The sequence below is a fragment of the Branchiostoma belcheri genome, unplaced genomic scaffold (assembly GCF_001625305.1).
Source record: "Branchiostoma belcheri isolate BF01 breed outbred unplaced genomic scaffold, Haploidv18h27 scaffold43, whole genome shotgun sequence".
Lineage (NCBI taxonomy): Eukaryota > Metazoa > Chordata > Leptocardii > Amphioxiformes > Branchiostomatidae > Branchiostoma > Branchiostoma belcheri.
In genome coordinates this window covers 1,098,982-1,124,991 of record NW_017804054.1, presented here as the reverse complement: position 1 = coordinate 1,124,991, position 26,010 = coordinate 1,098,982, and the positions used below count along the sequence as shown (strand labels likewise).

Here is a 26,010-nt window from a genome sequence, read left to right as displayed (position 1 = left end):
GATATCCCCTTGTTTTTATTAGTAAAATCTGTCCTGCGGCAAACCTCAGGATGTCACGTATATGTTACTGTGCGTGGTTAGCTTTCCTACTGCAGTCTTCAGTCAATTCGTTCGTGTTGGTCATAGAATTCAGCAGTCTGATTGGCTAGGACTATAATGAAGTTTACTTTGACCGGGTACCGTACTGATCTGTTGAAAGCCACCGAAATGATCACCTGAATATTGAAGATAGCTAAAAAAATAGCTGCGTATGTTTCATTTCATATCTAATGATCAACGTTCAGGCATGACCGTCCTGTCAATCATCTGTCAAAGTCACCTCCCACCCACAGTGCCATCGAAGTAATTAGGACAGATAGTCACAAACCCAGCCACCCATAACAATACTTCCACACCCAGAAGTAATGACGAAGAGGCAGAAACGTTAACGCTTCATAATTCAGGTTTAAATATGTAGCCCATGACCTGGTTATACAGAGCCAATAAAACTCTATAATTAGCAGTCAGTAAAATTTTATAACCTCTTTTCCCCAAGCAATTAACACAAATCACGAGAATCGTTTCCTTGTCCGTTTCATTGTTGGGTATAATTCATTAGAGCCGATAGCAATAGCTGTTGTATAATGTTATAAGGTTGGGTGAGGTCATGTCCGATCGAATAACGTTGCAACCGAAACTAGATCATACATAGTGCAACCATCGACTGCTACCTTTCGTCAAACGTTTTATTTCCGGCTTCATTCTTTATGAGGTCAGCACTTTCAATGAATAGTAAATCACAGGGAGCAATAGACCCTACAAACAGATCCACTGACTTAGAAATTGAGGCGGTCTTTGAGAAAATACCTAGTACCTCTAGCCTAAAGCATACATTTGAATGAAAATCGGTTTGCCTCTTGATAGCTATACATTGCAAGCACAACGCTAACAAGCTTTCTATGAATATTACGAATGTCTGCTAATCCCTAACTAAGCCTTTTTACAGCTGGTGTGTATCCCACAACGCCTAACTCATCAAGACGTCACTGGTAGCTGTATAGAGAGGCAATGTTTTATTTGCAAGTGCGAGTAATGAGCGAGGGGCATATCCATCATCTCACTTCCTCACCACACCAAAAGTCCGTAACATAACTTGGCAAAGGAAAAGGTCTTGCTCCCCAAATACCGAGAGGCATGGACAGTTGTAAGCAATTAGAAGCAGATATAATTCTCATAACACCATGTGACGTCAGCTGTAGCCATAAGACAGAACTATTGAAGGTCGAGGTCACAGGCGTCTTCGCAGAAGATAATACAGTTGAGGCACTTGGTGACAAAGTTATAGTTCTACCTCAATGTTTGGTTTGAATACAGGCATTTATTTCAATTGTCATCTCTTTACACGTAAATGTAGTCTTCGATCATGAAATATAAAAATATAAGTCATGGAGAAAAGTACCACAGTGGTAAGGCACACAATTGGTGCACATCTCGTACTCCCTGACGCTACAACTTCCCTTCATCACAAATTGATTAGAGTTACTTGTGTGAAATCAACGACATTTCACATTGATTTGTGTTTCTTTGTGGTGTATGTTCCATAGGATAGGAAACGTTGCAAAATTGCATAGAATATAAAAGAAACATTTTTTGGTGTGTTTGCCCATATACTCAAGGACTCCCTAGGAATCTATATCTAATTTGATGACATTATTGATATAGTTGATTCCTGACACATTCCTGAAAGGCACTTCAGATTTCGCCAAGATACAACCATATATCATGGACCTGTTTTAGCGAGCACTGTTGTCCTGTAACCAGTTTTTAATGTGGTCTAAGTTGGCGTTTTGCCAGGCAATGTTGCTGCGGATCCTCTCCAATGCTTGTTCCCGGCCCCTCGCACCTGCCCCGGCCTCTGGATACAGGGCAAAGAAGTCCAGCACCTTCGGGAAAACAGAAAATCGTCAACAAGCATCATGGAAAGGTAACATTTACAAAGCAAATGCATAACGTTTACCTTCGCATATCTGTTGTTAATTCTTTTTTCAAACACATTCAGATATATGCTGACAGGAGTCTAAATCCCCTCTGCTATAGAATTTGAAATTGCAACATGATGTAACCCAACACCAGTTACCATGGTGACAGACATCTGGTTCAGGTCATTGACCTTGGCGTCCCTATTTAGTGATGGCTGCTCATTGCAAAGTCCCAATTTGCCACTGTATTTAGAAATCCGTCACATGATGATGATGATGCCACTGAAATATTTGAAATTCAGGACTGGAAATTATTAGTTTCAAACTTATGAATGAGAACACCAGAAGTTTGACATTAACGTAACATTACGTTTAGTATCTGATCCTTTTTCACACTGCCTTACCTCCTGCAACTCAGCATCAGTACTGAAACCTGAGACGATGCTGGGAACGAGGCGTCCCAGGGCTCGAGAGTCCAAGCCGAACCTGCAACATAACATCGAAAGTTATAACACTGATTCCATATCAAAACTTAACTTGATGGTTGCAAGGCAAAACACTGGGATCCGGGTTATTTGAATCGTATGCATGGAGGTAAAAAATCACATTTTAACTCAATGTATGAACATTGTATGAAAGATAGAATTGTGATCTTTAATTCAGCTACCTACCTTTGCCGCTTCAGACCTGTTATCATTACATGGCACTCTTACCTCGCAATGGTCGAAAGAACTGGTAACAGTCAACAGTATCAAATGATATTTCAGATGTTATGTTTCTGATAACCGTTCACTGTCTGTGTAACACAAACTCACAATGTCCAGAGCCCCATCAGTCAGTAGGAGCTCATGATTCTCTATCTCCGTAGAATCTAGTCATAAGTGTTTCAAAGCCATAGCAACTGGCAGCTTCATTGTTACACAACCAATTTTACACAACCAATTCGCTCACTTTAAGTGCTGACGTTTTGGTACATGGTGTCTATCAGACTCTTCCTTAGAGCTTCAGCACTTCGAAACGTCAGCACTTGAGGTGAGAGAATTGGTTGTGCAAAAGAAAACTTCTGTATCCTATACTTTACCAACCTGATGGACCTGTTTTCGGAAGCTTCATTATTAGTACATGCATGTATGTATGCATTCATTGAGAGAGTTAGGATGTCACCAACAAAACTTCTAGGCACCTGGCCAGCAGAACGTCTGCTAAAAGCATGATTTATTCAGGCTACCTGTTGACCAGTTCTGGCCACTTCTCCCGTACCCAGTCCCACACAATAGGCAGGCCGAGTGAAGTGTAGGAGACGTAGATAACGGCCGAGTTGAAATCCTGACTCCGGATGAGGTTCTCATCCATGCTGTACTCAAGCAACCTGGAACGGCAAGACTTTATTAGCTCACTAGCCTTCACGTAGGTATTCACTGACTGATACTTTTTTTTCACATGAGTATACTCAGTCTGCATTTTATTCACTTTTCATATCAATGGAGTATGAACGGGCTGACCGCCATGTTAGTGTCCATATTAGCATTTCAACGGATCGTAGCTCAAATGGTACGCAGCATCTCAGTGCCTCATCCACAATATTTGATAACGATTCTAGTATTCTCTCCTCTGAGCTGAACATATTGATAGCGGTTTAAGAGGGTCAAAATTGATCTTGATATGCCCTAAAATGCTTGAGGTCTGATTCACTGAAATGCAAATAGGGACACCAACATGGCGTCAGGCACAGGGATAACATCATCTGGAAACAATTATGTAAGACAATCATCACAACTGCGAGATTACTATTGTTGCCACAATCAAAGACATAAGGAAAGTCGTTATAGATTTGAATATTGAAGGTTCTAACCTTCTGAGAAGGTTTCCGTCAGGCACGAATGCCAGACCGTAGAGAAGACGTATCTTGTCCTGTGCCAGTGTCTCTGTACTGTACTTGTTCCACATGTAGTTCCATGCCGCCTCATCTCCGTCCTGCTGCATGCCATATCGGTATACTAGCGACCGGAAAGCCGAAGGAACACTGGGGAAAATAATAGTATCTGTATCTGTATAGCCGGTAAAACCGCCCTTCGGCGTAACACACCAGCTTCGCAAGCACGCGGGGCTTTACACCAAACGACTTGTTACGACTAACCTTTGAACATCTAAATTTAAACATTGTCTAAAACTATCTCATGATAATGCCCCTACTGTACTTGGTGACAGCGAGTTCCACTAGTATGTCAAAGATAAATTATCAATTGATAAGATTTGTAAGATTTGAACACTGTAGATACATGTAGATAGATGTAGAATCAACGATACAGCACACACATGGTGTCGACACGTTGAGACATACTTACCTTTCGCCCTGTAACCATCGCTGGAAGAAGGCGGAGGCATTGTTCAAGGCATTGATGTCCCCGGTCCTCAGGGCAAACCCCAAGACGTTTGAACGTTGAAGTCTAAGGCAACAGACAGGTAAACAGGATTTCGGCAAGGTTTTCTAGAACACTAAAATTGATAAAATTGCTGCATAGGTGTGTGTGTGTGTTTTGTGTTTATTTGTTTACGTTTACTATATTTTTACGACTAGCAGAATTACTCACTGTTCAAGATGTGTTCCACCTTCCCTAAATCCCAAAGTGTCTGCCAAAGACCGGACTTTGCTGCTGCAATAATTCTGGGAAAATAAAATAGACTCTACATTGTAACTTTGTACCGTTAGAAAAGCTTTCAAACATCCAAACATAAAGGCCGAAATGATTAGACAAACAGTAGCATTCGGAAAATTAATTCGGAATTTGAAAATATAAACGAATTTTCGACTGTGATAGTGGAGTCCTTCTCGGAAATTCCAAACACCTAGATCATATCACTTGACCTTACTGACACGTGACGTCATCAGCAACCTGTCAAAAGTCCCAGGAAGTCTATACCGTCCGCAGTCTCTGTTCATCGTCAGTACGTTTCTATCTTATAATTACCTTCCACGCATCAAACTGGTCGGTGTTCTCCAGCAGGTTGGTGACGCTGGACAGGGACGACACTGCGGTGTCCCACGGGAGGAAGCCCTCCTCCTGGTCCAGGTACTTAGTCAGATCCAGAGCCACCGAGTAACTCAGGTATCCACCGCTACAAATGGAACATCACGTTTTTGTGGGATACCGTAACAGTGACTGGACTGATTGTTGAAGTCTTTTTCCTATCTACCACTTCGATTTACCAATGGCAGTAAATACCAGTAAATTTGGGTGATGTTTACTGTGTGTTTTAATAAGCACCACTGGAATTTACAATGGTAGTAAATAAAAGTCAAGTACGGTGATTCTGGACTTACCCAGGGTTATGAATGAAATTACTGGACTTGACTTTTATTTACTACCATTGTAAAGCCAGATATTATATACAAAGTAAACATTACATGAATTTACTACCTTTGGTAAATCCAACTTTTCGTGCAGTGTACGGAATCCTTTTGGCAATATTTCTACATATTAAGGCCTCCATGAAGACTAGTGGAGTAGTTAGTTTTGTCGATATCTGAATTTGAATCAAGTATAAGATATCAGTCTGGACTCACAAATAGACCTTTCTTCACACTCTGTAATCTCAACAGATGACCCTTGACCTACCGTGCCAATGCGAAGCCGTCGTCGAGAAGTCCAGACCGGTCAGCGGCTGAAAACATCTGTTGAAGAAGTCAACCATTTACGATGTTGAAAACAATATCTCCATTGGATGGCATTTCAGCACTCGTCATTACACGAACACTACCGATAAGAGACAACAAACAAAACGTGACCAATTGCCAGCGAGCGCGCCCCGAACGATATAACAGAAGCACATTACCATGCCTTGTCCATATTTTAAAAGTATAGTCTGTCAGTCCTTAATCTCTATGATTTAAATGGTATATGTAATCCACTGTTTTAATACACGGATGTGACGTTCAGCATTTTAACTATATAATTGTTAAACGCGCAAAAACACACGATTTAGCGAAGTGATGGCATTGTGTATTGTATTGTATTATATTGTGTGTTTGAATTGTGTGTTTGAATAATCCAATGATTATATAAATATATAGCTTTTAGTAAAAATACAATGTTGCAGTCTCGTAAATAGGTCGCATACACATACTAATATGGTATCAGTATCACGTCATCTTCGGAATGAGCTGTAGATTATTGTTTACGAAGACCTACAACGACAACTCCGCATTCTGTAGCTCACGATATAGTCCTGCTCCAATATTTCGAAACCTTGTCGCTGTGGACCTTCGTAATTGCTATGCATAGTAGTATGCCATGTTCTTATTACAACAAAATTATTGTATTGTATTATTGTATTATCACTATTGTATTCTGATTATGATTTTCAAGTTCCTTTGTTGTCTAATTGGTTTACTAATATTCTTATGTTCAATTATCATTTTGTGTTATATTACTGTCTTGTATCATGCTTCCATGGGCTCCCTTGGAAATCAGCCGTCAACGGCTGAAGGAACTACCCATATGTTTCAAAGATAAATTAATAGATGAGTAAACATGACTGCTAACCAGGTGATCGTCCTGAAGTTGTTGCGTCACGGCGGCCCAGACGTCTGCGTCAAACGTCACCCTGTAATAACCGTACCGGTTGACGTTTCCGATGATCCACTTCTTTGCCGAGTCGGGTCGCCAATTCGTTATAACAACTGTGGTGGTACAAACACATGTACAATACATTAGGCCGTGGACGTAGCTACAGGATATAGACTAGTTTGGTTGGCGTATACTTAGTATTGAATGCATGCACAGCCACTTGCATGAGGTCTTGTGAGTAGGTGTGGTATTGGCGTACTTTAAAACATTTGGTTGACGTATACTTAGTATTGAATGCAGGAACAGCCAATGGCATGAGGTCTTGTGAGTAGGTGTGGTATTGGCGTGCTTTAAAACATTTGGTTGGGCATTACACAATTGTATTAATGGCTACGACAATAATCAACGATTGCTTGTAGTCAAACATTCGGCCCACATGTGTTTCGCTGATATTTGAAGTACATGTAATTCCCATAATACATGTGATGTAATGCTGGACGACTGGTCATGGCAAACGTCGTGGCAGATGTAGTTACCTTCTTTTGTATCCATGACGTCATTCCATGGGTTGTCTTTAGTTTCCAGTTGGTAGAACGATAGCGGGATGGACCACGTATAACTGCAACATACACATGTATGTCAAACATGTCTTTCAGCAAAGTTTATGAGGGTCATTTAAAAATATACCCTTTCAATCTTTCCAACAAATCGTCAATTTTAGGGCTATCTATACCTTCTTGGAAGCCCCAGAATGTACCCTGGTACATGCCCCTTTACTCGGTGTTAGTAACAACCACTTAGATTAAGAATGATGTTCTTCTCTCACTATACATGTACATATGTATCTCCGTTACTATACCCTTGGGCCACACAACATATAACAGGGGGCTAGTCTATTAGCACCACTATAAAACCATGGTTTATGATTCAGCGATCCCCCAAAGGTGAAAGGCTACAACATGTTAACAGTACTTACTTGTACGGTGAGTCGTATTGGCTGTTGCTGGTGTCAGCTGTCCGGTCCACCAGACACCGTTCCTGAGTGACCAGTAGACTCGAGCTCGTGTTGCGGAAGTGGACTACCGGGAACCCCATCTGCTTGGTCCAAGTGTCCATGATTTGCTTGACCGGTTGATTGCTGGCCTAAAATGATTGGTTTGAGATATTTGAAATTTGAGATCAAGAAGACCACATAGAGATGTATAACTGCAAGCAAGACTGTACGAAACGCACACCTAGGCCAAACTAACAAATAGGAGTGGTTACGACAATGATAGTACCCTTGACCGAAGTATTAACTACTGTATATCCCAAAGTACGGACACGAAACTAATGTGGAACTAGGGTCTCATCTTCTATTGTGGGTGAAATACGACATGAATGAAAGTAGCTATGTGATGGAGAACCTCTGTACTGTTGTCATTTTGCCTAACTGATTATTATCGTTTGACTAACTCGTCGTCGAAGACTCTGCGACAAATGAATTATCAGCAACTTTTGCTTTAAATATGGATACCGTGACAATAAAACTGCGGTGGTAGTCCTCTCGCTTCATTTAACATACTCCAGCTCATTTGAAGTATTTATCTACAGACTCTTCAACAGGTCGATCCACATTTAGTCATCGTCAATACTCGCTGACGGTAGTTTGCTTTGGACATGAGGAAATTTACCAGTTGAGTAGTTTTTCTCACTCTTTCGAGGATTCCGCCATTTTGACTTTGACCTTTCCAAAATCACGCCATTTGTCGATTTCCCATGATGCTTCATCAGCGGGGTGTCATGGGAAATTTTTCACGCCGCTAAATGGACAGTGCTACGGGAGGATTGTAAGAAAATGTCTACAATGATGGCTTTTAGATGATTTTTACAACCTTACCGCCCCAAGCGCGCTCCACAGGTCATCTGTTCGGGCCGTGCTGTAGGAGAAGTCCGTCAGATATTGCTGTGAGGGAGGGATAGAAGTTGACAAGTGCGGGGATTAGCTATTAACTTCTTTGATAGGTTCAATCAAGCAAAAGTCAACTTTTCCGACCTCGCAATTTGCCGTTCTCGCTAAGGTGGCCGTTTGCATTCCTTCGTGACCCCATGCTTGGCATTTGGCTTGGTGGTTGGAATGAGGTCCAAGGCAATGGGGATGGAATTGGTGAGCGTTGGGAATTCTACTCCACCGAAAAACGTCACAAAGATACATTCATGTTGATAGAGCAATCTAGATTTCTCTGCAAGATAAGGATACCTGTCCATCAAGTGTTGAGGCATTTTCGTGATCTTTTTACAACACAAGTTTTGAGGTATTCTATAATATTTATACAACACATAGCAAAGACAAATTTGACTTCGTGGTGCTTTTTTGTGGTAGTAGATTCACATACCTTCATTTTGTAAGACTAGAAAAATATAAAATAACATAACTTAACACCTACTATATAATACCTTACTCACTTTTGGAAAACCCTTCTAAACTGATTCATTTGTTTACGTCAAAGCATATTGGTAAAATCGGAAATGTTTTAAACCCTCGAGTAAATGTATAATCTAAACAACGCACCACATAAAAGTATGATGAATGGCTTCAACCAATGATATATGTGTCTGAACTTTGTGAAGTGCAACTTTGTGAAGTGCAAATATCAATATTTCATATCTTAACATCGCTTACACGTGGTGAACTGATAATGTGCACAGACGTATGGCGTACATGATATAATAAAGCACCGACTCTTTATCCCCTTTAATACTCGGCGAACACTGTTGTCCCCGTAGAGTTTCTAATAAGATTATTATTCAATGTCGTTGTAGCCAATCCCATTAATCACCAGTGGTGAATTAAAAGAAGTCGCAGGACGTACCGTGATGCCGGTTTGGAAGGCGGTCTCCCCGAGGAAACTTCGCAGCATACGGATAACAGACGCCCCCTGTGGAGGAAGAGAAGATTCATACAGTCAATTAAGCTGTGTGTTTGATAAGTCATAATCCACTGCGCATCATGTAGAAATGAGAAAGAACCGCTATGATAAATAAACATTGGAAGGAAAACGCCATGATGTCGCTAAAACAATGTGTACATTGTTAATGACTTTTATATTCAGCTTTATTGCTGATAGCTTCTAAAGGTTCTAAAATTCTATAGATATATGGAACCCAAAGAGAGCGCATCTTTGGTAACACTTGTTTATTACTGCGAAAAATTTACTCCAAGATGAAAAAGCAAAAATGCCCGGTTTACATTTGTCCTCATATGTTTGAGATCTCCGTAAATGTTTCTACATGTTATACTTTGCTTCTTTATTGATCTGTACCGGTGACTAACAAAATCCAAACAGATGATACGAAGTATCCATGCCTGGCAAGCTGTGTAGGTTACCAGTGAACATCTTCAAAAACTCGCCTATCCATCACTTCAGAGTCTGCTGCTTGATTTTAGACTAACTCACAGACTCTTTGAAGATACATCAAGCCAAAACATCTGCCTAACTCTACCACCAGCCGAACCATTCACCAAGCCGCCTCAGCCATCAGTTATCATACGTTGGTTGTGTGTTCCATTTTGGGTTCCGGAACCTTGCTAAAAGCACCATGAATCTTGTCTACAAGCATTGGAAAGGCCATACAATACTACGTTGGAGGTCACTCGGCGTTTTTAGCATCCGAAAGAGTGGAGAATCCGAGACCGCTACTTCCTGACCCAAAATGTCACGGAGGGGGTTGGTCGATAGGTACGAAATGTCAGAGTTCTCCTCGCATATCTGACTCGGGCTGATATCTACATCACACATTGATCAACCTTTTTGTGTATGTACATAGAGGACACTGGCCCCGTGAAAAGTCAATAGGCTTCCTCTTCCTTTTTAAAAACACGAGCACCTTAAACCGAGCAGTTTGATTTATCGCGATATTCTCTCCAGGCAACAAAAGATAACGATAGCTTCGTGCAAAGATACGAGTCGTTCGGCACAGGCTATGTCAGCTAAACAGTGTTAGCTGAAAGTAAACTGTTATGTTTTCTAGGTGGCAGCGTTTGGTAAATATATAGATGATATATTGGGCTGGAGTTGAGCTTTGTTTAACCCAGTCCGTTCTATTTTGCAAATCCTTCCAATGCTAAAAATGACTTATATACTAGAAATAAAATCATGGAGCTTCAAAGATTGTAAGGCAATAAAGCCTTCTTAAAAAGACTTCAGATCCATACGGGAGAATATTGTTATTCTATTATGATATAATTATAATCAGTTGAATTTGAGAGCGTATGGACGTAACATACGGACGCTCAACTAACTTGAACAACATACTTTCTCTTTGTACATAGTTGATAAATGCCATGGTCATGACGAGAAATAGTCCAGGAGGAGAAGCCTGAAAAAAAAAGCTCCTCCTAGAATATCTCATATAAATCTGCTTGAAAGAACTAAAGCTTGCAGGTAATGCTGTGACTGCGGGTAATAATACACACCTTGCTGTAAGAGATCGAGTCGAAAATCTCGGTGATCTCTTCAGGACGGTTAACAGGGAGGATGATGGGATGGGATGTTGTCAGGGCGTCCAGACCGTACACGGGCTGTAGATCCTGCACGATAAATTGGTCCAGCTGGAAGACAGAGAGATAAACTGGGGATAAAGACACTTCCAGATCCACTATAATTGCCGCTCAAAGACGATTCTACTAAAGAGGCCTTTGCTGGAAATAAAATCGCCAACTGGGACGTGAACTTTATGCTAGTCAAATGTCAGATAAAAAAAAACAACTGTAAAAGTTGAAGGCTGTATTCAGCAAGCAGTGAACCGTTCTAGATATACCAGCTTGTCAGTAGAGTCAAAATGATGTCGTTGTATCTGAAAAACGTACGACTCTGTTCTTGTAACATCTATTTTAAACGTTATCAATGATATACTGTCTAGGTGCGCCAGACACTTTAAATGTTACATGTGCCAAATGACCTAGTTTCTGATATATTGCTATTAGCTTTAACTTGTTGATAGAGTCCTCCTTATAATGATTCCTATCAATGATCAGGTGTCTGTACCGAATTTCAATCAATAAAATGTGACGGGATATCTTTTCCACTAATCACCTTTAAGAAACATAACCCACTTTTAGTAGGACACTGATTTCCTTCCATTGATGCGTACGGATTAAAAGAGACATTTCCTATTAGAGGCAAATACACACACGAGTCGCACAAAGATTGAGAGAGAGGGAGAGGGAGAGAAAGAGAGAGAGAGAGAGAGAGAGAGAGAGAGAGAGAGAGAGAGAGAGAGAGAGATGTACACACATACACACAAATGCACACAGGCACACTGTGACATCTATGAATACAGAAACACACATACATGTACATGTACACAGCATTGAGTCACAAAAAAGCCCATGAAAAATAAGATCACCGCACATTGTGAATTGTTAAAAACGCATTCTATTGAACACAATGACCATATAGTCTTTATACGATTCTTTCAAAATTCACGATTCTTTCAACCCTCCCCACCACGCAAGAAAAAACATGATTTTTCATTCCAAGTAGAACCGCAGGTATGTACTAGTATATCCAACCAAACTTTCTCAAAACCTCTCTAGTTCTGCATGTCTACCAGAAGCTTGTATAACTCTGTCTTCTGTAAGTTTGTAAGATTAATCACCTTCCACGTATGACTGAAGAGTCTACATTGAGTCGATTCCGTACCCTCCCATTGGACTCAATTATAGGAATCTGAAAAATGATAGCCCAGATATGTTGCGAAGACGAGGGTTGGTACTTGAGGCACCCGTCAATATTTCCCTGTCTGTGGCTTCCTTGTTAACGCTACTAATTTACGCTGCTCCACCGTTTTCGGCGTTTAGGCGGATCCCCAGGAGACCTGGTCCACCGTCGGCGTCTTAATTAATTTTGCAGTCTCTAACACGGGCTCAAGTTTAATTTCCCTTGATGTAGACGGGCGGGTGGGTAGACTTGAGGAATTACGACAATGTGAGCGCGGCTAACAGTACCTGCATCGCCAACATTAATTAGTAGAAGGAAGAAGAATTGAACGGTATTGAGTTTGTGAGAGATACGAGCAGCGCTTATATATCTACGCTGTGCCTCTCTCACGCTAAATTCCGCTATTAATGATTTACTCGAAATAACTTTAAGCAGCTCGGGGGAAAAGTGTGTCAGGATGGGAGGGAGCGTTGATAATCCTTCTTCCTCGTTCCGCGTTCGCAAGAAACTTTCCTGACTGCGGAAAGGCCATACTGAATGCGCCGAAGCATCGGTCTCGACGTCAGGGAGTCCCGCTTACATTCAAAAGGCCTCGCACCTCCTTTTAACGTTAATTTGGCTTCCTCCCCACATAAATTCACGGGTCTTGCCTTTGGCGTGGCAAGTGTAAAGAAACAATGCCGACCGGTCTTCCATTGATCAGGTGTTTTACAAGTCTTTGAAACTGTCGTGACACAGTACTTCAAGGCGTTTAGATGGCTGTACCGTCCTTGGGACGCAGGTGATAGTGCCAACTTTGTTTTTTTACGACTACGGTGGAAAGTTGGAGCACCTATCATTAGTCATGTACCCGTGGAACCTTTTGCAAAACAAAGCGTCGGTGGGGGGAATTTTCCCTTGATCCGGGCACATCCCGTCGATCGTATTGAGCGGTTTCTAGGGATGTGTACCCCGCGGTTGCAGCGAGCGACTATGTGCCGGTAGATAACGAGTAATTGAGCGCGTTTTTCCAATTAAATGAGGCATAAGAGCGCAATGAGCTGTCTTCGGGCACGTCTCTATCAAACATGAAAAATGATGTTGGCGTCTATCTGCAGCGCCCATACGCACCCAGGTCGCCCCGGAACACCTGAAGTGCGGTGAGTAATGGGACCACATGGCACGGCGTGTCACACAAGTCTCGCGGCTGACGAACGGAAAAACCGCTGCGGAACTTTAACATTTCTCAGCGAAACCAGCAAGCACTCATCACTATGAAAACTCAGTATGAATGGAAAAAATTATCCTCAGAACGTTGCCGCAAAACGTGGACACACTAAACCATTGTCGCTTAACGATGCAGAAAGTCAATAGCATCATTATATACACCGTAGTCATGCAGAGAACGTGTTATCATACTCAAGCCTCTGTTAATGTAGAATCAATTCTATTTTCGCTTGATGGAACGTTAGAACAGATAGTTGAAGGGCGGATTACCGGATCAGAAGTCCACCATCGCGGATGCTCTCCTGTCATATACGTCACTTACAAACACTTACCGGCCATTATGGGCGAGGAGAGAGCCGGCCACAAGTAATTACGAAATGGCACGTGTAAAAACGATACATTTGAGAAAATCGGTAATGGTCTTTAATGTCAGAAAATGTCGTGAAAGGCCAGGCCAGTAGCGTCAGTACGTTTAGCTTAAAAAGAAATACTGTCACTCTTATATTTTCATAGTCCACCGTCAGCAAGGTCAATGCCCCGATTTCATCCAAGCAAATGTCCAAAAAAGTGCTACAGTCTGCATACACTGATTAAGTCAGGCGATTTGGCTACAGTTTTCTGCTACTTTTCTATTGTAACACAAAAATACGAAAGGAATGTTGACAGATCTTACTTCTGTTTGTTAGAGAAGATATGTTGTTGGTTAATAGCGAGTTACCTAAAAGAACCAAGAAGAAGAGAAAAGTTGTAGTAGCTATTTTCATCACTATCAACTGGCCTACCATAATTTCTGTAAGCTACAATGACAGCTTCTGTTCACCCATGGTTGGTACCAAAAATGTAACGTTAGCCTCTACCAGGCTTCTGGAGGCGGCTGGAAAGAGTAGAAATCGGTCAAATAGAAAGATAACATACCAGGGGAGTTGGTCCGCTAGAGTGTACATTTTCGGTCATTTTCTGGTGCGGCAAAATGTACTCTCTAGCGGACCAACTCCCTCGGCATGTTATCTCTATGGACCGAGTTCTGCTATTTCCCCGAAGCCTAGTAGAGGCTAGCAAAAAGGTTGATTGTATTGCCCAATTTCCATTTTTAGCTACAGAAACACGGTCGACAACCCAAGGAATGAATCTGACTAACTAGACATGCCGTGTTACGACTCTTACATGTCGGTCTTGACTAGATAGTCGATGTGTTCAATCATCCAGGAAACATCCTGAACAGCCAACAACAACGACTAAAATATACCTACGTTACCCACAAGTTTTTATTATTAGACATACATTAGTAGACTTAATTGCGTGAGTTAGGCGGGCACAATACGCTACAACTTCTTTTGCAATCATACTAACAGGCGAAGTTTAATACGATGCAAATATAGTCTCTTCATACCTGCATTAATGCTATTTAAGCTCCCTATGTGTAAGTATCAAATGGTTATGCTTGCTTTTATGACCATATATTGTGGTATACAGGTAGCTAGTTATAGTCAAAGCATTACGTCTTGTTTGCCAGATATTATAGGAACACCACTTTACACTATCAATAGAATAAGAAGCGTGCCCCCTCCCCCTTTTACGACATATCCAGCAAAATGCTTGTGCAATAGTCTTAGTATATTCAATACAGACGCGAAGTCATTTTCACACGTTTTAGTAACGGTACTTGTCAGAAAGGTTTCTAATCAAGCAAGTTAGTGGCAAAGTCCGAAACCAAGTAGAAAGACTAATTGATCTTGCAGGATCCTTTATGTGGCCCATGATTGGTGGAGAAGTATAATTGGATTACCTTCTCTCAAATTGAAGCCCTATTCTGACAGGCAAGAAAGGAGATGATCTAATCAGTGTAACCTTCAGATATAAAACGCTGACAGACTATCAAAACTGTCGTGGTGATGGTTTGTACTACAGGATATGTGTGATGCTATGGGGGACCAAATATTCTACATTCAACCACGCTCACACAAGCAAACACAAAAACGTTCCCTCTCTCATACATACGCACATGCGTATTAATTCACACACACACACACACACACACACACACACACACACACACACACACACACACACACACACACACACACACACACACACACACACACACGCAGGCACACTCACACACGCGCGCGCGCGCACGCATGCACACATACATATACAAGCGCGTACACAGTACACACGAAAACTCGCTATTTTCTAACTACACAAGTATATCATAATGCTACAAGTGTGTTGACGTGACAGTCATTCCCTTCATTACGAAGTGCCGATTTCAAAATGCGTCATTTGTGGTAGACGGAGATGCCATTCTACAATTTTCAGATACAGCATCACGTTTTTTGTTATTGAAAAGATGGTCTTCTGTGATATGTATGAAGCCTTTGTGCTATGTTTCCGAACTAATGGATGTAAATGTATTAAGGTTGAAATCTATGTTGTCTGGATACAGTATACTCAAAATATGTGCAATCCTGTGCAAATCATTGAAGTCGCTAGATGGCGCCCATGCTAAGTGCTATCAGTGACCGTGGTGATAAAATAAACGTAAAGTTTGCTGGAATTACATTATGGAGTGTTACGCCATGATGTCTAATACTAGTAACAGGTTGTGCAGTAATTTCACCAACGTCTTACCATCTGCCAATCGGGTTCTGCCTCGTTGACGCCCAGATACTCCACAAAACTGGCGAAACCTTCGTTCAGCCACAGATCGTCCCACCACTCCATGGTGACAATGTTACCGAACCACTGAAAAACCGTGGGGAAAAAAAGAGATGTAGTGTCACTGGCTTCATCAATAGCAACATTTTGGATCAGTAAAAACGTCCGAATGTAGTCTGCTGAAAAGGGAGTATGTAATACATACAGTTATAAGTCTTATACCATCTCTGTATTACGCATATGCACGTACGTTTCCATCAACTTAAATTGGAGAAAAATCTGCTGAAGTCTATTGATGGAGACTGTCTACTTACTAGTAACATACAAACATACGTACATGTATTGTCTGTAATTTCTATTCGAGTCGCTATGTGACGCGAATGAAATCTCCTCTGCTCATTCATAAAGCCTAAGATTCATGTTGTCCTTTACAAATGATATACATCTATACTGACCTATTACGATTACGTGTATTTGCTTCGTGTATATTTAAGATACATATTCGCGTGTATTTCAATTCCTCCACTACACCATCCGACTGTACAATAGTCAAATGCAGGCTTAGCATTTTTCGTGTTGCATGTTCTTTTTGTGTATCCGTACGTATGTATGTAATTGCCCTGTGTTCCTTCTTGAAATTGTCTCATTAATATTGTAAAGTCGACGCAATTCAGGAGTACTATGTACTCCAGTCATGTTGATTGATTTTAATAGAATTAAAATTGATAAAATATATAACACACCATATGGGCCAACTCGTGCGCCACGACACTGGCCACGCGCTGCTTGTTGCCTGCAGAGGAGACTCCCTCCTCGTACAGAAGGTTGGTCTCCCGGTACGTGATGAGTCCCCAGTGCTCCATGGCGCCGGACACAAAGTCAGGGATGGCGATCTGGTCTGAAAACAGGATCAAGACCGGATCAACCGATTTGCAGTTTTAAAAAAGTTCGATAGATGGCGTCGCGAACCTCCCGCGACAATACCACGAAGACGGTCTGTTTTCACATATATGTATATATCATGCAAATAGGCAAGCTATATTCATAACAAGGTTCTGCGCAAAATATTTGCTCTAGTTCATTTTTCTGTCTTGACATCTATGCTTACCTTACGCCCTAATGAAATATTTAACCAGTCTAACTTACCAAGCTTAGGCAGTGGATAGGGGATTCGGAAAAGCTCCTCGAAATAGTCGGTGACGTTCCTCATGATGTCCAGCGCGTACAGGGTGTTGTTCACCTGGTCTGGGGTGGCGTAGACGCGAATCTGTGGCGGATGGAGGTGAAATAGTTTCAGTCCTATCACATCTAAGTCATCTTATGGAATCATTTGAGGTTTATTAGACACTCCATAAGTATGTTTTCATACGGTTATGGCTACACGTTAAATGTCCTTGGTAAGCGCCAGAGAGAGAATCCTGTAATATTTAGATTTCAGCTGTTGTCAAATATCTAAGGCCCTGTTCAGGCGAAAACGGTGAAAGCGCATTTAATGTGGATTTCACCGAAGCAGGATTTAAGTAGCCCCATCTGAACGCTCCAAATCGCATTGAAAGCGCCTCGATCCCAAACCACCTTGGGAGGTAGTTTCGAACCGACTTCGATGCATTCCGACTTCAGTCTGAACGCAAAGTGACTTGACGGGACCTCTGAAATGTATACGACGCCACCTTGTGTCTTTTCATGAAATAACAATGATTGTAATTTAGCCAAATCGTGCTTGGGCACGATTCCGAACGAACATGTGGCACGCGGAAAAGATATGAGTAATGCGATTTACCCGACTCACGATTCCACCGTTTTCGTCTGAACAGCGCTTGATTTACCTAATATACATACGATACGATTTGCACTATGTGCAGTAGTCTATATGTAATACATACCGGTGTTCCACCACGTGTGACGCTTTCCGTGTACTTGAAGTCACACACAATGAAACAGGCGAGGTAGGAGCTCATGGGGACCGATCTCTGGAAATGTGTTTCTACCAGCCCGTCACCTCTGGTGTAAGCCACCTGGGGGTGAAGATTTCAACCATAAGTAGGCCACTGCAACTCCATGTTTCAACACATCTGATAATTAGGCCACTGCAAGTAAATTCTATGCATGACATCCTCTGCAGTCCAAATCTAATGCGATAGGGCGAAAAGAACAAGGCGGACAAAAAAAAAGAAGATTCTTACATTTTCAAATTTTGACATCATAAACCTTCAAGTTGTTTAACAAGAAATGATACCTATATTGTGCTATAACAACATCCATTTATTCACTAAAATAATAAAAGACCTACCCACCTACCAAATATCAAGACAATCCATCAAGGCCTTCTCAAGTTATCGTGTTTACAAACGAATTCACACACACACACACACACAGACCGACAGACACACAGACAGACACACGGACGCCCCTGAAAACATACCCTTCTTGGCGAAGGTAAAAATAGCCATGCTATCATCGTCGGTCGAACTTCTTAGGCCCTTCTTACTGTGAATAAATGGTAATGATAATAAAACGGTTGACTCACGTCGATAGGCATGTTAGAAATGGCGATGTACTGCGGCTGGTGGATGAGGATGACGGTGAACTCTGCCTTCAGGGCCGGCTCGTCGAAACAAGGGAAGGCCCTCCTGGCGTCCGTGGGCTGGAACTTACTGGTAGCCAAAGACCTGTGTTTAAAAATGGTGAGAAGATGATTCAATGGTGTTCAACTTTGTTCTTTGGCAATTATCCCGTCCCGCTTCCATTAAAGGGTGAGGGGGTGTCTCTCCATCCCGCGATAATATCTAAGCAATGTTTGTAGTGTGCAGTGTGTCATTGCACGAGTAGCTGTCCAATAGTTTGTAGCGGCTTTAGTAACTTAATTACCTTCGCCAAGAAGGTTATGTTTCCGTTGGCGTTCGTGTGTGTGTGTGTGTGTGTGTGTGTGTGTGTGTGTGTGTGTGTGTGTGTGTGTGTGTGTGTGTGTGTGTGTGTGTGTGTGTGTGTGTGTGTGTGTGTGTGTGTGTGTGTGTGTGAATCCTGTCTGAATATATATATATATATACGTATGTGTTTGAGACAATGTGCGGAGGTAAACATTATGCATTTGCAAATGTGAATTTCTAGTTAGTGATTATGTTATGTGTATAGGTTTAGGTAAGCAACAAATTAGAACAGGATTTGGCACTATTGTGTAAGTGAAGCGAACCGTGACTAGCACAGATACTTGTTAAACCTGAACAGTTACAAATATTAGTCTTCTGTTGTTCTGTGACACGCAGTTCTTTGTGCTCCAAACAGAATCTTTGTTTACGTAGCACTCGAGGATTATATTGGCAACCCTGTTCAATAGCTTTTAACATGTTTACATACTTCAAGAGGAAACGCCTCCTAACACATCAACTGTCATAAAACGCCAAGAAATATAAATGATAGAAGACCAAGAATAATTTCAAATGATGGGATTTCAACTACAACTTTTTAAACTTTGAATCGCGTAATGTTGTAGTTAACGTTCAAAGGCAAGAGAAGTTGTTTGATGTTCGTTACTGAAAGTGCCCACGCCTCCCACAAATCAACATGTGTTTCACGTCAACATGAAACACTCTGAGAGTCCTTCAACAGTTGTAACTTATAACTAACTGTACAGTTTATACTATGTCGTAAACTACCGGGTATGAAAAGGGATGTTTTGCTCTGCCGATCGATATTGAGCCGGATGGAAAAGACCTATTGAGACAGATAACCTGAAGAAAGATTTGTAACTAAGGCGATGTCGTTTTTACGTCAGCAGACATTGTATTTGTAAACATTTCACAACAGGAGAAAGGAAAGCGACCTGAGATAAGGGAAGGGTCAAGGACTCAAAGTACGTAAAACTGTCACCTGCCTGATGCAACCGATTTATGATGCAATAACTTACATTTATGATTATAGATATACTTCATGTTTGGGCCGCAGCAAGTGGATTTGCAGGATTGTAATAATCAGGGTCATATTTACTCTTCAGCTAATGAAAGGTACTTATCTGAAGTTGTGTAAAAGATTAAAGTTGTCATTTTAGGACAAGACTGCCCTGTTTCATTTCCCCAGTGGGTCCAGCAAACCGTTTTAAGGGTTAAACGTGTTGGCTAAATTAGAAACAGGATAATGTGATTAATGGGAGTGTGTACGTACCTTGTCTCACCCTGGGAGTTGGTATAAGTGCTCTTGTAGAATCCGACAATGTGTCCGACAAGACTGCCGCTGAAGTCCACGGTTACCACGTACATGTCCCCGTCGTCGTTTCCGTTATTCGCGGGAATCTCGCTGGACATTTCGATGACGTAAAACTGGTTCGGTAGATACTCGAAGGTGCGGAGGACCGCGTAGGACGCGCCCGTCAGTTTCTGATACACGGTGGGAGTCTGGAGCACGAGTTGGTTGATGTGTAGAAGGATGTACTTGGTCGGCTGGCTGACTTTCAGGTCGATCGCCACCTTCCCGGTGAAGGTATCAGCCACGAGGTCTGGCCAGAGGGTGAGGTTGTAGTGTACCGGGATGATGTAGTCAGGTAGACGGAGCGTCAGCCACGGGCTGCCCGGCGGCCACATGGTCTGAGTACCCGTAGGAACCACGGGGGCTTTGGTCGTCTTGTCGCCTCCGTGTTCATCGGAGTCTCCTTGCGATGCGCTCGGGGACTGGTTAGAGGTTACGCCGACGATGATTCCTATGATAGCCGCGACGACTACCAGGAAGCCAACGAGCAGGAACAGTCTTTTCTTCCCAAACTTTTCCAGGCAGGATGCCATTATGTAAGGACAGGACCGGAGACCCAGCTACCCACCGGCGGTGTACGGTGAAGTGTTCTGTGGGCGTTGTCACGCGTCACGATCCGGCAGTCTATATTTCTCCAGAAAATAAAAGTTGTAGTTAAAATTTAGCTACAGTTCACATACTGGGGGAGTTTCCTGTTCAAACACAAGGAGAGCAAATAAAACCATGGCCGCTTGCAAACACACCAGTACTAGTGCCAGGTGGTACCCACCGTCGCCTTGGATTTAATTGATCTTAATTTAACCTTTCGGAGAGGGCGGGAAGGGTCAAGTGTTGTGGATGCTACTTGACTGTTTCCGAAGTACAAACGACATTTGACAGTAAAGCGAAACCGTCGTTAAGCGTTGTATTCTATCAGTCGTTGTTGTTGAAAGGAGTTCACAAATATACTAGAGTCATACTAGTACTCAGACCCACAGGCCACAGATTTAGGCTGATAAATTTCCGTGACTGCTAACTGCGATGAAAGTTGCTACAATGTCAGATCACCACATGACGTTGCTACGCCCTCGACTACCCGTGATGTTTCGGAATGTCCAGATACTCCGGCGATGTAGCTACATACCGATTGGTTTTCATCTGTTCCACTGAGTTTTAAGTCGACCTGATGTGGTGAGCGTTCCTGGCCCAAAAACGTCTGCCTGATGTCTGCGGGTCTGACAGGCTCGCGGAGGGGGTACCGTGCGCCATGCTGGGGGCTCTGATTAACTTGGCATGTACCGGTTAGAGGTGTGCATCAGTCAATGTAAAACTCAAGGGGACTGTGGACAGGGCTCACCTAAAGCTTTTATAGTCATTATGAAATAAATGCTGAACTTCATGCTCCAACTTCCGACATTTAAGATAAATTGTGACTTTCCCATATTTCTTATTGACTCCTTTAACCTTTTTTCCAACCGAAATGAACTTTGATGTCTTATTTTTATCTTTTCCAATTCATAGTATTCAATATCTCTTATCTTTTCAATTCATGTCCTCGTGGGTACTTTAAATTTTAAATCTACTGTAGCCGGTCAATTTTAATAACTCGTACGTGTCTTTGGGCACTACTTGCAATACGCATACGTCTACATCCATGCTAAGAATTTGAACGAACTATAGGTATTATTGTTCGAATTCTCTACTATCTTTCTTACAATAACCCCGAATCGGCTGCAGAAACGCCTGCTAGCTTCACTCTGGTCCACACTTACCTAAGACTCATTAGGGGTCATTAGGCGTCAGACGTTCAAGTCACAACAAAAGTTTGCCTAGATACATACAACTGTGCCCGGTGGAGAGCTTAAACCATCATAGCCAACCTCCACCTTTTATTCTATGGGACAGGATCCGAGTTGGTTTTGGCAGTAGCGTATGACCGAATGTGAAACCTTCAGAGTGAAGTGAAAGAGATCCAACGTACTGACGACTGATACGAACAATCTGTGTCCTTCCTCTACATGTGATTTTTGTCGAATGTATATGTCGCGATGTTGTGTGCACTGATCTCTCTTTTTGTCTGACCCTTACATCGTGACTTCATGCCAATTTCAGCTTCTCATGAATAAAAAAGGTTCAACAAACAAACAAACAACAAAATACAGATATTCGAGCTTACCTTAAAACGCACGTCAGCTACACCAGTATTTGTGCTGTACGGGAATAGGAAATCATGTGTACATGTGTTACACAAATTGTCAGGAGCTGATTGGGCCTCCTCACCGAGAGCCATTCCCAATCCCAGAACTACCAATAGGAGTCCAGGGTTTCTTATCACTATGAAAACCAGTCTCAAACACTATGGTAACAGACAGGTCCAACTTGTCCTGAATGTGAGGTGTTAACTATCAAAGTTTGTAGTCGTCCGACGGAGGACTGCCAGACGCGTCGTGTAGCCAGCAAACAGAGTAAAGGCATCCAATGCGATTTCAGGGCAGCAAAACTGGGAATATTCTGAATAAGGCAATCTTTGTGATATTGATACATGCTGTTTGACATTAGCACATTTTAATCAGCATTTCATACTTTGGGCATTTAAAACTGCAGAATCAAGCCCCAAGATGAGTCCTCTATTTTCTGGCTGGTACCCTAAAAATCTGCCCAGGGCCCTTCCAGTAACCATAGTAAAAATTTCCGTCAGAAATTTGGGGATTTTTGCTCCATGAATGTTGATATACACTTGGGACAGTGTTGTTTCAACTTGTCAGCATGTAGATATTAAGTGACTAGAATATTGGCTTTGAAAAATCGTGTTTCCTAGCCCTAAAAACTGCACTGATACTTCGTTCAGCCTGTGCAAGGTGCCAACCAATCCACTTTACGTCTCTCCTGATCACGTTTTCTCTGAGGTGAGTCTGTGTATCTGTCACAGTTTAGAAGTTCAGCTGTCAGTTGAAGCTTCCTTGTGTGGGAGTATTTTCGCGGGTCGACTGGTGTTGGTCAACGAAGGAATTCTCGCCGATATATCACCATTATAGAGCTCTACAAGCTTCCATCTGTGTAGCTGCTTTTACATCTCCAGTGGCTATTTATATTTTAGACAATTAACAGCAGATGTTTTGATGTCGTTTTGTCTCTTGTGTTGGTGAATTATCAATTCAATATAAAACCCTCAAAGTTTCTTTTAGTGAAAAAGCATGAATATTTAAGCTCGAGACGAGGATCCGATGACTGACAGTTTTATGGAGCCAACCCATGCAATTACCTTTACACATATCCACACTAATGAGAGTACCCGGCTTCATATACATATATAGTTGAAAAATAGTGACAGTATTAGGTCAATTAACAACCCACGAGTTAAAGCCCTCAAAGCTATCACAGCTACAGTGGGTGATTGTTACTTTACTGTTTGCGTTTGTGGTGTGGTCTACAGTTCATCTTCACTCAAAGTAAACATTTATCTAGCTCGGTAAGTAGGTATAGGCGATATGGATATTTGGATATAACGAATAGGCAAATAACAATTTGGTACGTACTGATACGGGCGTCGCTCAACGTTAGAAAACACTTCGTTCGGGCAGGGCTTGAAATATCACCTGCATATGCAGGTTAGTGTAGGTATATTGAGCTTTGCAGGCATTTTTATATCTACCTGCATCTAACATACACTGGGCATGGCGATGTTTTGTATTGTGAAGTGCTGTGTTGTATAAAAGTTCAGTGTTATCTGACATAAATACATGTAAACAGATATACATGTTTATATTATATAATACTCTTCAATATATATACATGTATGTATCAAAGACGTCTTTGACATGTCTGTTAGTCTAACTGGCCAGGCAGCATTTAATTGCATCTCGTGATAACCAGCAGCAGCTCCGTCTAGCGATTTTAACACACACAGCAAAACCGTTCAATCGGTCGTTTTCAAACTTTTCAAGACTAGAATTCGGTGACACAGGCACGAGTATAGGCGTGACGTCCTGACAGTTTCGAGTATCACGTTTTGTTCTTAGTATCATATAAGGCATTCTATCTATCTATCTATCATCACCAAGAAACCTACAGCTTCAAGAACTCTTTTTCTTTCGAGCAACAACATTTGTACGACTATATCATTCTTTTCACAGTTAAACATCTAATATGTACTTTTTCAATAGTTTATAGTGTGTGACGAAAAAACATGCATATCCACAAATACACAACAGATTGTAGGTACTTAACAATATTCTGAGCATAAGACAAACAGTACATAGTTGCACGCCTACCATCTAGGTAAACCCTATTTTTGGCTACGCCTCATGGGCAGAGCCTGCTTTTTATACTTAAAATTTGTCTGAACCGTCTTTCAACGTTTTGCATTATGAAAACAACAACAACACAAACGTTTATGAATCCTTAACATTTTTGGCGGGAGATACTCCCCCATTCACTAAGTATATATCTTTTCTTAGAATCCTTATAAGGATATTAGGTACATGAATCTCAAAATCTCGCGAGGTTCCGATGTTTTTCTCAACCCTCGCGAGAAGTGCCGATGTTCTCGTCTACCCTCGCGAGAACTGGGACTGAGTGACGTCACTGTGTGAGAGCATGCCATCTTTTGACCATGTCCTTCTGGTTGTTGACCATCTCTGTCCAGTGTTCGAGCTCCTTCCCTCGGGCGTACATGAACGGCCCGACCACTACACGCCCAACTTGGCGTTCGTATCCTACATATGAAAAAAAAACAATAATGCATATATATTTGACATAAGAGACAGCGTTTTTCTCAACAGATTTCACCAAAGGATAAGCATTTATGATGACAAATTGTAATTCGTCGACAGGTAGGTACTCTATGTTGCAGCGCCCTCTTGCGGTTTGTTAACACACGTCACTAACCTTCGTCTCCTGGAGTGACCTGTAGTATGGCGACGCTCAAGCTGGATGTATCGAGTTGCGTGGGGCCTAGCTTGAAGTTGAAGCTCTCGTTGTACAGAGGGTCGCTGCTGTTGGTGACTACGTTGGTTTTCTTTGTCTTCAGCACGTGGTTACTATTCATCAGGGTCACACGTGCGCAGGTGTCTGTAAGTACAAATTACAGGAACATTCGGAATGATGTGCTGCTAAAGGTAACGTCTTGTGATGTACTGATCATACATGTGTCAATGAGGTTAAGCAGTTCCTAAGCCGACCAGGTACTGCGTATTTTGCAATTTTTAGACATAAACGATTCGTTTTTTGGAGTATGTTTCTTCGCTGGTCCAATCAGTTCATCAGTCTGGCGGCCGCTAACAGAGCGATTGAGTCAGGCTGTCAGTACCTCGTGTTTCGCGAAGTGAAGAAAAGACGCCCTCTAGCGACTTACCTACTGCAGCCATCCCTGTGGGTTTCTTGATGCCCCTCGCTCTGAGCACGACCACCGTGAGCCGCTCCAGGTGATTGTTGTAGGTGAGGGAGAACTGCACCTCACCCAGGTCTGACGTTTCCTGGCACAACACAATATGCATATTTTCGTTAAAATGTTTCTGTCTTAATATTGCTATGAAAATTGATTGTTCCTAAAGTCGACGTGGATCGAAAAGACTCAACGACTAATGGCTTAGTGTCCAGACTGCTCGCTAACCAATGCTACTACGACCTCGTAATTTGAAATGTAGGCCGCTGATTCGTCAATAACTTCTGGCTTGTTCGTGACGCCCCCCCCCTCTCCTC

General features: G+C 42.0%; 2 protein-coding genes across 2 annotated transcripts in view; both read right to left on the bottom strand.

The window, feature by feature from the left end:
* Window positions 1–1,620: 1,620 nt before the first annotated feature.
* LOC109478356 (glutamyl aminopeptidase-like) lies at window positions 1,621–21,470 on the bottom strand. The gene is made up of 21 exons (XM_019779883.1): window positions 21,455–21,470; window positions 20,251–20,955; window positions 18,620–18,761; window positions 17,976–18,107; window positions 17,239–17,359; window positions 16,836–16,990; window positions 16,066–16,179; window positions 10,983–11,117; window positions 9,379–9,444; window positions 8,406–8,471; window positions 7,503–7,669; window positions 7,063–7,145; window positions 6,503–6,639; window positions 5,576–5,631; window positions 4,928–5,075; window positions 4,550–4,623; window positions 4,304–4,405; window positions 3,811–3,981; window positions 3,187–3,327; window positions 2,363–2,444; window positions 1,621–1,922 (listed from the first exon to the last, which is right to left on the bottom strand). Exons 2-21 carry the CDS (start codon window positions 20,862–20,864, stop codon window positions 1,773–1,775), a joined length of 2,856 nt encoding a protein of 951 aa, XP_019635442.1. The 5' UTR covers window positions 20,865–20,955; window positions 21,455–21,470; the 3' UTR covers window positions 1,621–1,772.
* Window positions 21,471–24,123: 2,653 nt separating this feature from the next.
* The window catches only part of LOC109478211 (synaptotagmin-15-like), a 6,331-nt gene continuing 4,444 nt past the window's right edge, over window positions 24,124–26,010 (bottom strand). Inside the window, exons 9-11 of the mRNA XM_019779668.1 lie at window positions 25,664–25,784; window positions 25,198–25,380; window positions 24,124–25,025 (exon numbers count right to left, since the gene is read on the bottom strand). Of these exons, the coding sequence (XP_019635227.1) occupies window positions 24,892–25,025; window positions 25,198–25,380; window positions 25,664–25,784 (438 nt within the window). The 3' untranslated portion in view covers window positions 24,124–24,891. The remainder of the gene's footprint in view (window positions 25,026–25,197; window positions 25,381–25,663; window positions 25,785–26,010) is intronic.